The sequence below is a fragment of the Lepus europaeus genome, chromosome 11 (assembly GCF_033115175.1).
Source record: "Lepus europaeus isolate LE1 chromosome 11, mLepTim1.pri, whole genome shotgun sequence".
Taxonomy (NCBI): Eukaryota; Metazoa; Chordata; class Mammalia; order Lagomorpha; family Leporidae; genus Lepus; species Lepus europaeus.
This window is the reverse complement of record NC_084837.1, coordinates 91,620,081-91,634,249: the sequence shown is the minus strand read 5'-3', so window position 1 is coordinate 91,634,249 and position 14,169 is coordinate 91,620,081. Positions and strand designations below refer to the sequence as shown.

General features: G+C 60.6%; 1 protein-coding gene across 7 annotated transcripts in view; it reads left to right on the top strand.

The window, feature by feature from the left end:
* Positions 1-14,169, top strand: part of TLE3 (TLE family member 3, transcriptional corepressor) — a 40,949-nt gene that overhangs the window by 23,573 nt on the left and 3,207 nt on the right. For 2 of the 7 annotated variants that reach the window (XM_062206227.1, XM_062206230.1), the window contains exons 7-17: positions 3,501-3,702; positions 4,511-4,527; positions 8,281-8,400; positions 8,847-8,897; positions 9,424-9,576; positions 9,872-10,004; positions 10,341-10,540; positions 11,080-11,156; positions 11,990-12,239; positions 12,466-12,713; positions 13,413-13,560. In XM_062206227.1, the coding sequence (XP_062062211.1) occupies positions 3,501-3,702; positions 4,511-4,527; positions 8,281-8,400; positions 8,847-8,897; positions 9,424-9,576; positions 9,872-10,004; positions 10,341-10,540; positions 11,080-11,156; positions 11,990-12,239; positions 12,466-12,713; positions 13,413-13,560 (1,599 nt within the window). Of the gene's footprint in view, positions 1-3,497; positions 3,703-4,510; positions 4,528-8,280; positions 8,401-8,846; positions 8,898-9,423; positions 9,577-9,871; positions 10,005-10,340; positions 10,541-11,079; positions 11,157-11,989; positions 12,240-12,465; positions 12,714-13,412; positions 13,561-14,169 lie in introns of all 7 variants that reach the window. The other 5 variants (XM_062206228.1, XM_062206231.1, XM_062206226.1 and 2 more) reach the window with 3 other exon arrangements.

Below are 14,169 nucleotides of genomic sequence, written 5' to 3'. Positions count from 1 at the left end.
CTTTGGAGTGAGTGCCCCACAGCCACTCTGCCTTTGACCTTGGGCTTCTGACACTGGTCGGCCAGCTCCTGTTCTGGGGAAGCAGGGCACCCCGCTAAAGCCACTAGTGAAGCTCCGTGCCCAGCTCACTGCTGGCTGCTTCCATCTGGGCCTTCCAGAGGGGGCACAAGGCTGGGGGCCAGTGGATGTCCCCTTTTGTTCCGTCTCCAGCACATGCCCGCGCTTGCCCAGAAAATGCACGGTGCACGACAGTGGTGCCGGCTGTCTTCCTGGGGCTCCCGAGTGTGGTGCGAGACGAGGAGACCTGGCAGCTGCTGCTGGTTTTGGCCGAGCACCTGCTTGGCTTGGCCCATGGTCACACACGTGTGTACCTCCTGCAGCCCCCGAGGTCTGAGCTCCACCTTGGCCTTCATTTCACAGATCAGGGGCGCTGAGACCCTGAGAGGTCGGCTGGCTCGTCCATGGGCTCACGGCTCCTAGGAATGCACAGCCGGGCCTGGCTCCCAAGGCTGAGCCATTAGGACTGCTGGAAGGGAGAAATGCATTCTGGCCAGGGTGGTGGGGAGGACGCCCTGGGGCAGGTGGCACTTGAACTGGGCAGAGTTCAGCCAGGGAGGCCTGGTCAGCCAAGACCAATGGGGAGCTATTGGCTCGAGTCTTTCCCCAGGTACAAATTTACAATAAGAAGGTTTTTTTGTTTTGTTTTTAAAAAAGACTTACTTATTTGAAAGGTGGAGTTTGAGAGACAGTAATACCATCCCATCCTCTCATTCACTCCCCAAATGACCACAATGGCCAGAGCTGGGCCAGGCTGAAGCCAAGAATCTGGAACTGCATCCAGGTCTCCCATATGGTTGGCAAGGGCCCGAGCACTTGGGCCATCTTCTGCTGCTTTCCCAGGTGCATTAGCAGGGAGCTGGATTAGAAGTGGAGCAGCTGGGACTCGAACTGGTGCGCACATGGGAAGGGAAGTGGGCCCCTGCTATAGCATCTTCCCTGGGAGCCAGATTGTTCACAGAAGGGGTTAGCCATGTACACCGGTGGCAGAGCCGCCTTTTTTTTTTTTTTTTAAGATTTATTAATGTATTTGAAAGGTGGAGTTACAGAGATGCAGAGAGAGAGAGAGAAAGTCTTCCATCCACTGGTTTACTCCCCAAATGGCCACAATGGCTGGAGCTGAGCCATTCCAGAGCCAGGAGCCAAAAGCTTCTTCTGGGTCTCCCATCCGGGTACAGGGGCCGAAGCACTTGGGCCATCTTACACTGCTTTCCCAGGCCATAGCAGAGAGCTGGATGGGAAGTGGAGCAGCCGGGACTTCAACCGGCGGCCATATGGGATGCCGGCACTGCAGGCAGAGGCTTTACCCACTACACCACAGTGCCGGCCCTGGCAGAGCCACGTTGACACCAGCCTTCCCCTCTCCCTACCTTCGCCGAGGGTCTTACTGGCTCCACATTGTGAAAAGCGGGTTTGCTGCCTCCATCCTTGCTCTGTTCACCAGCAACTCATCCGAACCGAACGGGCCTGCTGGAGACGCGTTTCAGAACTGGGTTCCAATGATTCTCCACATCCAGCCACAGGAGAGAATACTATACAGCCTCTAAAGGGGCGGGTGGCTTTCTTCAGAACGCTCCTGTTAAAATCAAACTGTTAGCAAGAACCCTTCTGTTTATTAGACATGCATTTAAAATTGTACGTTTCCATAGAGGAAAATCTAGAGCAATTAGCAGGGGAATCTTAGGGGTAGGATGGAGGGTAATTTTTCCTTGAGTTGTAATCTGTGCTTGCTCTCAGTACTGTCCTACAATGAGAGTGTATTATTTTTGTAATAAGGATTCTATTTTCTTTCCAAAGAAAAGATGGGGGACCCCCTCTGGGAGAAGTGCGAGTTCTTGGCCAAGAGGCTTGGGTTTCTGCCCTGCACGTTCCTGTGATGCTTTCTGTGGTATCTGGGGGTAGAGCTGGGGTCAGCCCACCCTGGGACCAGTGCCCACCAGCAGCTTCCACACATGGCCTGGCAGCAGGCATCCCAGGGGCCCTGGGGATCCTGAGCAGCCCTGCACCCACAGCTGAGACACGGAGTGTCATGGCCATTAACTTTGGGATGGCGCCAGCTTGGCTTTTGTGGCTTGCTTGGGGAAGTGGGGGGGGGGGGGGGGTGGAAGCTAAGCCTTTACCTCAAAAATGAACTGCCTCCTAGAGCCTGCCTTTTGGCCAGACTGCCTGCCTCCCCTCTCATCTGTTAGAGTGCAGAGAGCATTTTGCATTGGCGCGCAGACTCCCTGGGTCGTCAGTGAGCTTTGTCTGCTGGTCAGGTCTTTGCTCTCTGTCCACTCCTCTTGCCTCCTGCCTTGGGGATCTTTGAGTGCAAGTCCCACTTCCTGGTGGTGGAGTTGGGCCAGTTACTGGCCATCCACTCCAGCCCCTGAAGCATCAGTTTGCCCCTCTGTGAAATGGGCACTACTGCTCCTTTGCCAGGTGGTTAGAAGAATCAGAGATCATTGTTGGAAAGTGCCAGGTGTTCAGCGAGGATTGGTTCCCTTTTGCACTAACGGAGACGAAAGTTGTGGGCACAAACCAACACGCCCACAGCCCCAGCCAATCCGAAGAGAGATTTCCATCCCTAAGCCTGCTCGCGCGGCACCCCCATTCTTGGTGCAATCCCAGGAAGATGAGGGACATCTGTCATGGCTGCTCAGGAGTGCTCAGGCCCCCGCTCGTCCCCTGGGTGTAGGAAGGGCAGGAGAGAGAGGCCTGAGGCCAGTGCCAAGTGGGCAGGTCTGGGGTCTTTGGGGCCAGAATCCTTGCCTCGGGGCTGGGCGAAGCTGTGATTGCCTTTGATGATGATGTTGAGCCCACTCGTGCGAAGAGTTTAGAGTGGGAGCTCACTGCCCGGTGGAAGCACGCACTGTCCCGGGGCTCCAGGAGTGGTAGGCGCCTGCCCCAGCTGACAGCTGCGGGACACAACAGGGAATTGAAGTGGGCTGCCCAAGGCCACCCAGAGCTGGGGTTTGAATCCTGGTCTGTGACTCCAAAGCCTCAGCTCTGATGACCAGCGACCCTTGCTCCTGTCCCAGTGGCCCCAAGCTCACCCTGCTGCCTGCCCTGGCCCCGCCTGCCCTATTGCGCTTGAATCCATCAGAATTAAGGACTTCTGCCCTGGATATAGGCTCGGGGTGGGAGACGCTGGCTGCTGATGGCGGAGGCATGTGTGCATGAGCTGTGAGCTTAAAAATGGGTCCTCCTCCGGGGAGAGGGGCCCTGATGACTTTTTTTTTCTATGCATGCATTATTTATGCTATTGAAATACTGATCCTGAACCGTGGGGGTGGGGTGCTTGAAGATGTCAGTCTTGTATGTGAATTGCAGTCCGTTAGCATGTGGGTTGATCTGGGGGCAGAAGTCTTGGGGGTGCTTTCCCTTGCCACCGAGACGCTCCCTCCCCAGCCGCCCTGCCCCCTCCTGCTCACCTGTGCTCACCACCAACTTCATTACAGCAGCAGCAGCTCCAGGCGCAGCACCTGTCCCACGCCACACACGGGCCCCCCGTGCAGCTGCCGCCCCACCCGTCAGGCCTGCAGCCTCCAGGGATCCCCCCGGGGACGGGGAGCAGCTCTGGGCTGCTGGCGCTCGGTGCACTGGGCAGCCAGGCCCACCTGGCCGTGAAGGATGAGAAGAACCACCATGAACTTGACCACCGAGGTGCGACCCGAGCTGGGGCTGGGGGCAGAGGGTGGGGGAGGGCCAGGCGCTTGGCAGCCCCAAGGTGAATGGACCCAGCAGATGCGGACGCCCTGGGCCCAGGAACTGGCAAAGGGTTTGGAGTTCCCGCTGTGGAGCCCCTGGCACTCGGAAACCAATAGCCCGTGCACCTGCACCAGCCCCCAGACCCCAATGTGCACCTGGTGCTCTCTGTCCTGAAGGATGCCTGATCCTTCATCCCGCTAGGTGGGCTGCCATCAAGCGCACAGGGAGAGGAGTGCACAGGCGCAGAGCAGGGGTTCTGACAGGTCTTGGGAACTGGGGGCTAAGGTGGTGTCCCCGCGGTGGGATTGCCCTCCTGGCACTCGAAGACAAGCTCCCAGCAGACTGGAAATTGGGGAGCTGGTGCTGAGCCAGGCACACAGTCCAGGCTCCAGCTTCCAGGGCCTTTGAACAGGGTGGATTGAAAAAAGGGCCACTCCCAAGTTCCTTTTATTTTTTGTTTACCAGTCATGTTCTCAATCCCCGCGCCCTGCAGTTGGTTTCCATAGCAGGGTCCTGCCCGAGCCTGTGGCTTTAGCAGCCAGTCTGCTGAGGAGCCCACCTGGCGCTCCCCGCAGTGGCGGTGGACCCCAGAGCCTGTCCTGGGGACTGGTGGGCAGCGGAGGCCGAGGGCTGGGCCGCCTGCCTGTTGTGAAGCCAGTGGGGGGTTTCTGCCCCAGCCACCCGGACTGACCTTTCTCCTTTTCTGTGTGTGTGTTGTGGGGATCCTGACCTCCCTCCGCCTTGGCCTTCTTTCCCCCCGAAGAAAGGGAATCCAGCACGGTGAGTGTCCAAGTTCTGGGACCCGCGGGGGGAGGGGCAGGGAGGAAGGGGGCTGGGGCTGGGGTGGTGCCTGGAGGCCACCATCCTGGGGTTCGGGCCCAGGCTTTTGCTGTTAGTCTGGCCGAGCGAGAGACCTGGCTTCAGTGCTGATGCCTTGGTGATGATGTCTTACTGCAGACTCGATGAGGGGGGTGGGGAGGTGGTTACTGTTGCAAAGCTGGGATTGTCATCACCTGCTAAGAGTGACCTTGAGCTCTGGAAGCCCTTAGAGCTCGGCATCAGTGAGCTCTAACTCCCCAGTGAGCGAAGTGATTCACCAGGGAAGTCCGCTGAGCATCCTGGCTGTTCCAGTGGGCTCCATGCAGCCAGCAACTGAACCCGGGATGCAGGACCCCGGTGTCCCACATCCTGGTCCCGGGTTCTCGCCCACCACCCAGGGCAGAAGCCTTGTGGAAGATCCTGGAACCTCTGGACTGCTCTCCAGCACCCGAGGTCCACCCTGTGCTGGGCTCTTGCTCTGGTTGAGGAGGTGCTACAGGCGAGCACTGAGGCCGGGCCGCCTGTGTGTCTGCCAGCTCTGAGGTTCCCTGTAAATCTTCCTGATCGCACAGAGGCTCCGAGGTTCTGTTTCAAGTGAATAAGCACAGTGGAGTCTGGATACCAAAAAAAAAACCCTCCCGCGATTAGCAAAGCTATTTTATTCCTCGCTGCCGCCTCGTATCTGGGGCCATCTAATCTGTCCGGAGGCTTTGGTTAGGGCCTCGTGTTAAGTAGGCCCTGGAAGGGCAGGCAGTTAACTAAGCTTTCGGAGGGCTCCCTCCGGCCCGCCCCCAGCCGGCTCCAGACCTCCCCTGTGGCCGTGCCGCTGTCTCCCCTCACTGGCTGAGGTGTGTGGAGCTCACATCTGATCCCAGCAATGGGGAGGATTTACGAAAGGAGCCATGGAAGCTGAAAATCCATTTTGCCTGCTTTAGTGTTGATGTTCAGCGGCATTTCGAGAGGCAGTTTGTGTGGGTGGGAGCAGGGCTAGGTGCGGTGCTATAAAGCTTAGGTCTGGTCGTAGCTTTTCATGGGACGTTGGATCACCCTCTTTGCTTGTCTGAGCCTCTCAGTGCCATGCTGATAACTCCCTCCCAGCCGAGACCTGCCAGCTTCCCTTTGTATAACGGTACCTGTCTTGGCAAGTTAGAAAACAAAAGATGCATGACAGGTCATCTGGTGGTTCACTCCCCAAATGCCCTAGCTCTGGTGGGAAAGGCTCCTTCTAATGGACGCGGGTGCAGATGAGCTGGCTAACGGGGCTCTGCTGCCGGCTCAGCTCCCGTCTTTGTTCTCCTCTTCATTCCTATTTACTTTTGATTCTGTGCCCCCATCTGTGAAAACTTCCTGCTAAAAGAAACCCACAGGGGATTCCCAAGAGTTGAGCCCCTCCCTCTGCAACAGGCACTCACATCCCCTGCCCACAGCCCCCGAACGGCAGGCAGCCCGGGCCACTGCAGGTTCAAATGAGCGTGCAGCTGCAGCCCCCGTGCAGGTGGGCGGCAAGGCCTAGGTTGCAGGCAGCAGGGCTGTGTGCATGTGGAGCCGGAGCCGGTGGGGGCTGCAGCCCCGAGCAGTCGGCCTTGGGAAGCCAGGTTGTCAACAGATGATGCCGGTGGCAGGGAGGACAGAGCTGTGTCGGGGCAGGAGGGGCAGGCGGATGGGCTGGAAGCCGTCCCAGAGGGGTTAGTCTGGAGTCCAATTAGAGGTAGCTTCATTCATATTTCCTCGCCTAGCCGAAGCAATAAAAAATACTTAGTTTTTTGGCCGCCTGCCAGCCAGAGGCGGGCTGGATCGAAGCCGCTAAATGCCTGACATGACTCTCCGGTAGCGCGAGGGTTTTCAGCCCGACTGCCTGAGAAGAAAGAGCTCCCTGTTCTCCAGGGCTGCGCACCGGGCCGCGGGGAGAGATGCGAGCAGCCGCCGCCCGCCCGCCCGCCCCAGGCGCTGGGAGTGCTTCTGCTTAGCACGGGGTGGCCGCCGCCGTCGGGCGACATGAAATGAAAGCACGGTGATTTTTTTTTCCTTGCCGGTGCTCACAGCAGCTAATTGAATTGCGGCTGTGCACGGGCGGCTGCGGGCAGGCTGGAGCTGCAGTTCCATTAGAGCCTCCATTTTTCCTTCAAGGCTTGATAACTCTGCCATTTTAATTTGCTCCAGGCAGAGACTTGGCAGGCTAGGGCCGCCCAGAAACCAGTTTAGGGGAGGAAATGAAGTTCTGCTCTCTCTGGCTCCTACCCTTCTTCTCCCCCCCCCCCCCCCCCCCAGAGGCTGCCCACTGCCTGCCCTGGCCCCCCCGACCCCCCACCCCGCCGCTGTCTCTCCCGGTGACTTGCCCCCAGCTGGCCTTGCAGGAAGCTAGGGAGCAAAGCCGTGCACTGCTTGCCTTTCCATGCCCTTCTCATTAGAACAGATGCCATCCCCGTCCCTGTGTGACCTCATCCCACTGGGCTGCCTAGGGACAGTGACTGGTCTCGCTCTCTGTAGCAGGACTGTAAGATCCTGGAGGGCACAGACCGGGTCTTGTTCATCCCGCCACCCCTGGCACCCGGCAGCTGGCCTACCCCCTGGGCGGGTGCTTAGAAAGCTGGATGAGTGAGCGGGTGCAGGTGTAGCTTGGCCTCTTAGAAAAGAGAAAGCCCCACGGCCACCCAGGGGGCATCAGTCTTGGTGAGAGCCTGTCCTACCAAGGTCGGCTCCCCTGTCCCTGTCCCCAGCCACAGCAAGGTCACTCCTCCCCAGGCCCGGCGGCCGGTGCATCTCCTGCCTCAGCCGTTGGGCCATTTTCCCTCTTCCAGGCCTGCAACCCCACAGGGCCCTCCCCCTCCCTTGCTTTACAGTGAAGAACAAGCTCATTGTGATGCCATTGGCCTGAGCAACATGGACGTCCATGGTGTCAGCCTCTATTCTCCATAACCCCTCCAGGGCCCCTGCTTTGCGATGGCTGCAGAGGGGAAGGTGCTGTCTGCTCCAAGGCCCCTGCCCGCCCTGCAGCGAGTGGTAGAGCCTTCGTGGTCTTGGGCTTCTTGTTCCATTATGCTCCTGGCCGTCGGGCTGTGTGGATGGAGCAGAGCCCTGGGCTCAGATGCATCTTTTTTATTTTTTTTAAGATTTATTTTATTTATTTGCAAGTCAGAATTGCAGAGAGAGGTAGAGGCAGAGAGAGAGGTCTTCCATCGCTGGTTCACTCCCCAGATGGCTACAACAGCTGGAGCTGCACCGATTTGAAGCTAGGGGCCAGGAGCTTCTTCCGGGTCTCCCACGTGGGTGCAGGGGCCCAAGGACTTGGGCCATCTTCTACTGCTTTCCCAGCCCACAACAGAGAGCTAGATCGGAAGTGGAGCAGCGGGGACTAGAACCAGCACCCATGTGGGATGCCAGTGCTTCAAGCCAGGGCTTTAACCCTCTGTGCCACAGCGCCAGCCTCTCAGATGCATCTTATGAGGGTCGGTGCAAAGCCCACCAACCCCTCCTTTACTTGAGGAAGTGTGGCTGGCGTGAGATGGGACAGGTGGTGATCCAGACATGGGCAGCCCTCGCCGCTGTCACAGGCCAGCAGGTACAGGGCTAACTACGAAGTTATCTGCCAGCAGCAGTGTTGCCACAAAGGAGAGTTGGGGGTGCTCACAGGGCAGCTCCTGGAGGACCCAGGCCAGGCAGTCGGATGAGAACTCCCCATGAAGTTTCTGACCCTGGTCCTCTCTTTGCTTTCAGAATAACTCGGTGTCACCTTCGGAAAGCCTGCGAGCCAGCGAGAAGCACCGGGGCTCTGCCGACTACAGCCTGGAGGCCAAGAAGCGCAAGGCGGAGGAGAAGGACAGCCTGAGCCGATATGTACGTCTGCGGGAGGCACGCGCGGGCCTCAGCCCTCCCAGGGCCGGGCCGTGAGTCACGCAGGCACATGTGGGGAGAGGCGGTCCCCCTGAGGTGGGCAGGGCTTGGAGAGAGGACCCTGGGAGCCACTGTGGGCAGGCGCTGGATGAGGAGCTCCATGAGGCCCTGAGCAAGCCCACCCCATCACTGTGGTGCCTCCAAGACCCCAGTCTGCCCCACTTGGCACCCTCAGCCGTGGCCTTTGATATCACCTGATGTGACAGCCCCGGCACTGGAGGCCATGGTGGTCACGTGGCCATCGTGCCTGCCCGTGTGGGGCAGGTTGGGGGCATCAGGGGGCTTGATCATTCAGCCCATGGCTGCTGGAAGGGGCAGGGCCAGGTGGGGAGAGCCCTATTGGAAAGGCCCAGCCTCTCACTGACCAGCGGCTTGCTTGTCCTTTGCAGGACAGCGATGGGGACAAGAGTGACGATCTGGTGGTGGATGTTTCCAATGAGGTAAGGGCAGCCCTGGGTTGCAGGGAGGGAGTAGCCTCCGCAGGCATGAGGACCTGTTCCACCTGTTGCTGGCAGCCCGTGCAGGGCGAGGGGGCCTTGGGTCTTGGGGCATCGGGTGAGTCAGGAGGAGCTGGGCTAGGTTTTGCTGCGTGGGCACCCAGGACTTGTGGCATGGAGTCTCTGGAGAGAAGCTCTCAGGGAGGGGCCAGCTTCTAATCCCCATAGGCTTCAGGTCAGCGCTGCCTGTCCCCATCTGGAGGTGAGGGTGGCGAACCCCCAGAGGTGAGCCTCGGCCACGTGGGAGGAGCAGGAGACTGACTGGAGTCCTTGACTTGTGTCTGATCTTGGGCAGGTCACTGCTCCCTGACCCCAGACTGCAGATCACACGGGGGTGATAGGTGGCTGCCCAGCCTGGGGCCTCCAGCCTTTGAGCCAGACTCTTGGGCCCCTCCCCACCCACCCACCCACTGGGAGCAGGAGAGGCTGTAGCCTGGGGCTCACTCTCAGGGCACCCCTGTGTGTTTAGGACCCAGCAACGCCCAGGGTGAGCCCGGCACACTCCCCCCCTGAAAATGGACTGGACAAGGCCCGGGGCCTGAAGAAAGACGCCCCCACCAGCCCTGCCTCCGTGGGCTCCTCCAGCAGCACGCCTTCCTCCAAGACCAAAGACCTCGGTCACGTACGTGGGGTCCGCCCTTGGCACCCTCTACAGAGGCCGAGGTGGGAGGAGTGGAGTGGGAGGGGGGTGTGCAGAGGCCGGAGCTGGAGCCGCACTGCTGGGAGGGCAGAGCAACTGCGGGTGTGGGGCCCCTGCGCCGACATTCCTGAGCCCCTGCTGCTGCAGGTGCCCCCACACTCTGCTAAAGGAGGCTTGGCCGGGATCAAGCTGCTGAGCCGAGGGTGGCACCTGGCTGGTGCTGGGCTGTTGGGGGACAGGTCCTCATGGCCCTTCTTGCTGTCTCTTTCCTATTCAGAATGACAAATCGTCCACCCCGGGGCTCAAGTCCAACACACCGACTCCCAGGAACGATGCCCCGACTCCAGGCACCAGCACCACCCCGGGGCTCCGCTCCATGCCGGCCAAACCTTCAGGCATGGACCCAATAGGTGTGACAGGCAGCCAGCCTGGGGCGGGCTCTGTGGGGCAGGCAGGCACCATGGCCTGGGTTAATCTGAGGAGGAGAAGGGGTTTACTCCTGGCCCAGGGCTGGAGCTGCCCAGAGGCTCTGACAGGTCAGGATCCCCAAGGCCTGCTTCTGCCATGGTTCTATGAGGCTGTGTCAAAAGAGGTGGGCATCAGCTCCGGCTCAAGCCTCCCCTGTCTGGAAGCCGGGGTCCCTTCTGGGTGGGTTCAATCTGAGAGGGCTTCCTGGAGCAAGCAGTCAGGGTTGCCAAGGGGCAGGGAGGAGTGGCCCCCTCCCGCTGACTGCCACCCCCTCGCAGCCTCCGCCCTGCGCACGCCCATCTCCATCACCAGCTCCTACGCGGCACCGTTCGCCATGATGAGCCATCACGAGATGAACGGCTCGCTCACCAGCCCCGGCGCCTACGCCAGCCTCCACAACATCCCGCCCCAGATGAGCGCCGCCGCTGCCGCTGCCGCCGCCGCCTATGGCCGATCGCCCATGGTGAGCTTTGGCGCTGTACGTAGACCTTTTGGTCCTTTTTGGGGGGACTAGGGAGGGTGGGGTGTGGAGGTGCACGGTTGCTGTGTTGCTCCCTGCATGCAGAGGGGGCCCGGGGCCTTGGGACGGTAGGGAGGGGGTTTGGCAGAAATCATGGAGACTTGGCAAAAAGCACACGTGCTCCGGGAGTGGCTGTGGGGCCTCACTATAGCAGCCTCTCAGGGAATCAGGTGGGGACGTCAATGCCAAGGGTCCGGGAGCCAGGGCCTGTCGCCAGGTCACTGCTGATGAACAGTTAGGATTTGGGCCGGCCGAGGTAGGGCTCTTTGCAGGAGGCACCTTCTCTGTCCACGTCCTGTCCGTGCACAGGCTCATTAGGCCAGCAGGGCAGGGAGGAGCTTGGGGAGCTTAGTGGGAACAGCCCCCTGCCTTCCCCCGCTGCGTGTGCCCTCCCGGCTCGCTGTCTCATTCTGAAGAGGCAGAGCCGCCCCAGGAGCCGTGTGGGTGAAGGGGAGGCCGCGGAGGGGGCTCTGACACAGCACTGCCTTATCTTCCAGGTTGGCTTTGACCCTCACCCTCCGATGCGGGCTACGGGCCTGCCCTCAAGCCTGGCCTCCATTCCTGGTGGAAAACCGTAAGCTTGGGCTATGTGAGGGCTCGTGCTTCCTAGGGCTTGGTAGGGCAGAGCACAGAGCTGCCCCCCCCCGCCCCTGGGGGAGGTGCCAGTCTCTGCAGAGGCATTTGGCCAAGGTGCCACCCTGGGAGCTCCCCTTCTAAGAGGGGACCGAGGTGATTGCTTTAGGTCCCTCTGCTAGAAAACACCCCAGGCACTGTTGTTGGTCATCCTCACACTGCCCTGACCTTTCACCTCCATGGGGTGCTGGGGGGCGAGAAGGTGGGGCAGGCCCATGATGCCGGGGCCCTTTCCTGACTGTTCACGGCGCTCCTGCTGCCCACAGGGTGTTGACCTCAGAGGGCACCGCACTGGCCTTTGCCGTTCTGTTTCCCGTAACTGACCGCCCGAGGCCTGGTGCTTTGTAAAGCACAGATGTGCACTTGTTTGTGGTTCTGGGGCCTAGGGAGTCTCTGCCTCGGCGTCCACTGATGACTCTGCTGGTGGAGGTCATGACGCCGTGGGACAGCTCGCCAGCCCGGCCTCTGCTAGCTCTCTCGTTGAACCGCTGTCACCCCCAAAAGCCCTGGGAGCAGAAGTGGGGGGACACACGGAGCACAGCACAGCAGGGCCAGCAGATGTCCCTCACCAGCACCCTGGCCCATTTAGAGAGCAGGTGGCAGAGCGCCATCTGGTCCGGAGCAGGGACTGATGGACGGGAGTTAAAGCCCAGGCTGGGATCCTCGGCAGCCCCACTGTGGAGAGGAGCTGTGGGGTCCCTGAGTGGGAAAGATCTCGGGAGAGGGGCCTGCGGGCAGGGCGGACGGTGCCCGTGACCCTGCCTCTCGTTCCAGCGCGTATTCCTTCCACGTGAGCGCCGACGGGCAGATGCAGCCCGTGCCCTTCCCCCACGACGCCCTGGCGGGCCCCGGCATCCCCAGACACGCCCGGCAAATCAACACGCTCAGCCATGGGGAGGTGGTATGCGCCGTGACCATCAGCAACCCCACGCGGCACGTCTACACCGGCGGCAAGGGCTGCGTGAAGATCTGGGACATCAGCCAGCCGGGCAGCAAGAGCCCCATCTCCCAGCTAGACTGCCTGGTGAGGGTGCCGAGGCCGGGGTAGGCTGAGCAGCTGTGGCCGAGCTGCCTAGCGTGGCCGAGCCTTGGTAGCGGGGTTGCTGGCGAGAAAGGCTTGTTGCTTTGAGAAACAGGGACGACCTGGCAGGGCTGGTGTGGCTGCTTGGTGTCGCGCGGTGTGCCTTTCCTGGGCCCCGGGACTGGGCATGGGCTCAATGAGTGCTCAACCCAGCCCATGCTCCCTCCAGAACAGAGATAACTACATCCGCTCCTGCAAGCTGCTCCCCGACGGGCGCACGCTCATTGTGGGCGGCGAGGCCAGCACGCTCACCATTTGGGACCTGGCCTCCCCCACGCCGCGCATCAAGGCCGAGCTGACGTCCTCGGCGCCCGCCTGCTACGCCCTGGCCATCAGCCCCGACGCCAAAGTCTGCTTCTCCTGCTGCAGCGATGGAAACATCGCCGTCTGGGACCTGCACAACCAGACCCTGGTCAGGTGAGGGCCGGGGCGGGGAGCCGCCTGCTGTGACGGCCGGTACACAGCAGCTCTGATGAGCGGTGCCCGAGGGAAAGGCAGCTGAGCTTGTCGGGAGAGAGGCTCCGTGGCTCAGGGAGCTTGGGAGAAGGCTCTGGGGAGGAGAAGGAGTGGTAGGGAAGCTGAGGGCAGGGATTGGAGGAGGAGAGTGGTGGTGAAACGCAGGCTTTGGGAGCAGGGCTGTAGCTGTGAGCCCCTCCTCTGCTGTACCTCATTGGCAGCCCTGAGCCCAGCAGTGGGCAGGTGTCTAGGCACACCATGGGCAAGGCAGGACGGCTGGGCCTGGCTCAGTGCAGTGGGTCGTCATTAGTGGTGGGGGCACCCCAGCCCTGGGGTCTGTGCAGGGTCCAGAAGACACCGGGGGTTGTGCCGAGTGCAGGCCAGGGAGCCGCGTCCAACAGAGCAGGCCGGCTTCCTCTCTGTGAATCTTGCCCTGGGCCCTCCTGCCTTTCCCCTGGAGCAGCAGGGAGCTCTCTGCAGAGCCTGTGTTCCAGGAGCCTGGGGCAAGGTTCCGGTCCTCATGGCCTCGCTCTGCGTTCTGATCACTAAGGGATCACTGCCCCCGGGCCTTGGTTTCTCCCCTGCACTGGCACAGAGCTTGCCTGCTCCCTGAAGCACAGGCAGCCGAGCTCAGCCTTCGTCCCTGCGTGGCCTTCACAGGCAGTTCCAGGGCCACACGGATGGGGCCAGCTGCATAGACATCTCCCACGACGGCACCAAGCTGTGGACCGGGGGCCTGGACAACACTGTGCGCTCCTGGGACCTGCGGGAGGGCCGGCAGCTGCAGCAACATGACTTCACCTCTCAGGTGCGCCCCCACACCCCGCCCTTCCACCTCCCCTTCCTGGGGAGGAAGTGCAGGCTGCCACGTGGACATGACCCTGGAGGTGGGCGCACTTGACCCAGCTCTGCCGCTGTGGAGTGCTTTCTCCTCGGCTTCTTCACTCGTGATGACTAACAGTAGCTCCGATGGGAGGGCCCAAAAGGGTCCCCCCGAAGCCCTGAGCTATAAGCATGGCTCGTGCCAGGTGTCGCTACTGCTTATTATTGTCTCTTAACTCAAAATTTTTTTTAAGATCTATTTATTTATTTGAAAGTCAGAGTTACACAGAGAGAGAGAGAAAGGTCTTCCACCTGCTGGTTCACTCCCCAATTGGCCGCAATGGCTGGAGCTGCGCCGATCAGAAGCCAGGAGCCAGGAGCTTCTCCTGGGTCTCTCTCACTGGGGCAGGGGCCCAAGGACTTGGGCCATCTTCACTGCTTTCCCAGGCCATAGCAGAGAGCTGGATCGGAAATCAAGCAGCTGGGTCTCCAACCGGCGCCCATATAGGATGCCGGCACTGCAGGCAGTGGCTTTACCATCCCAATTACCTCAGATATTTTAGTCCTGAGTAGCCAATATTTTAATCTTAAGTAG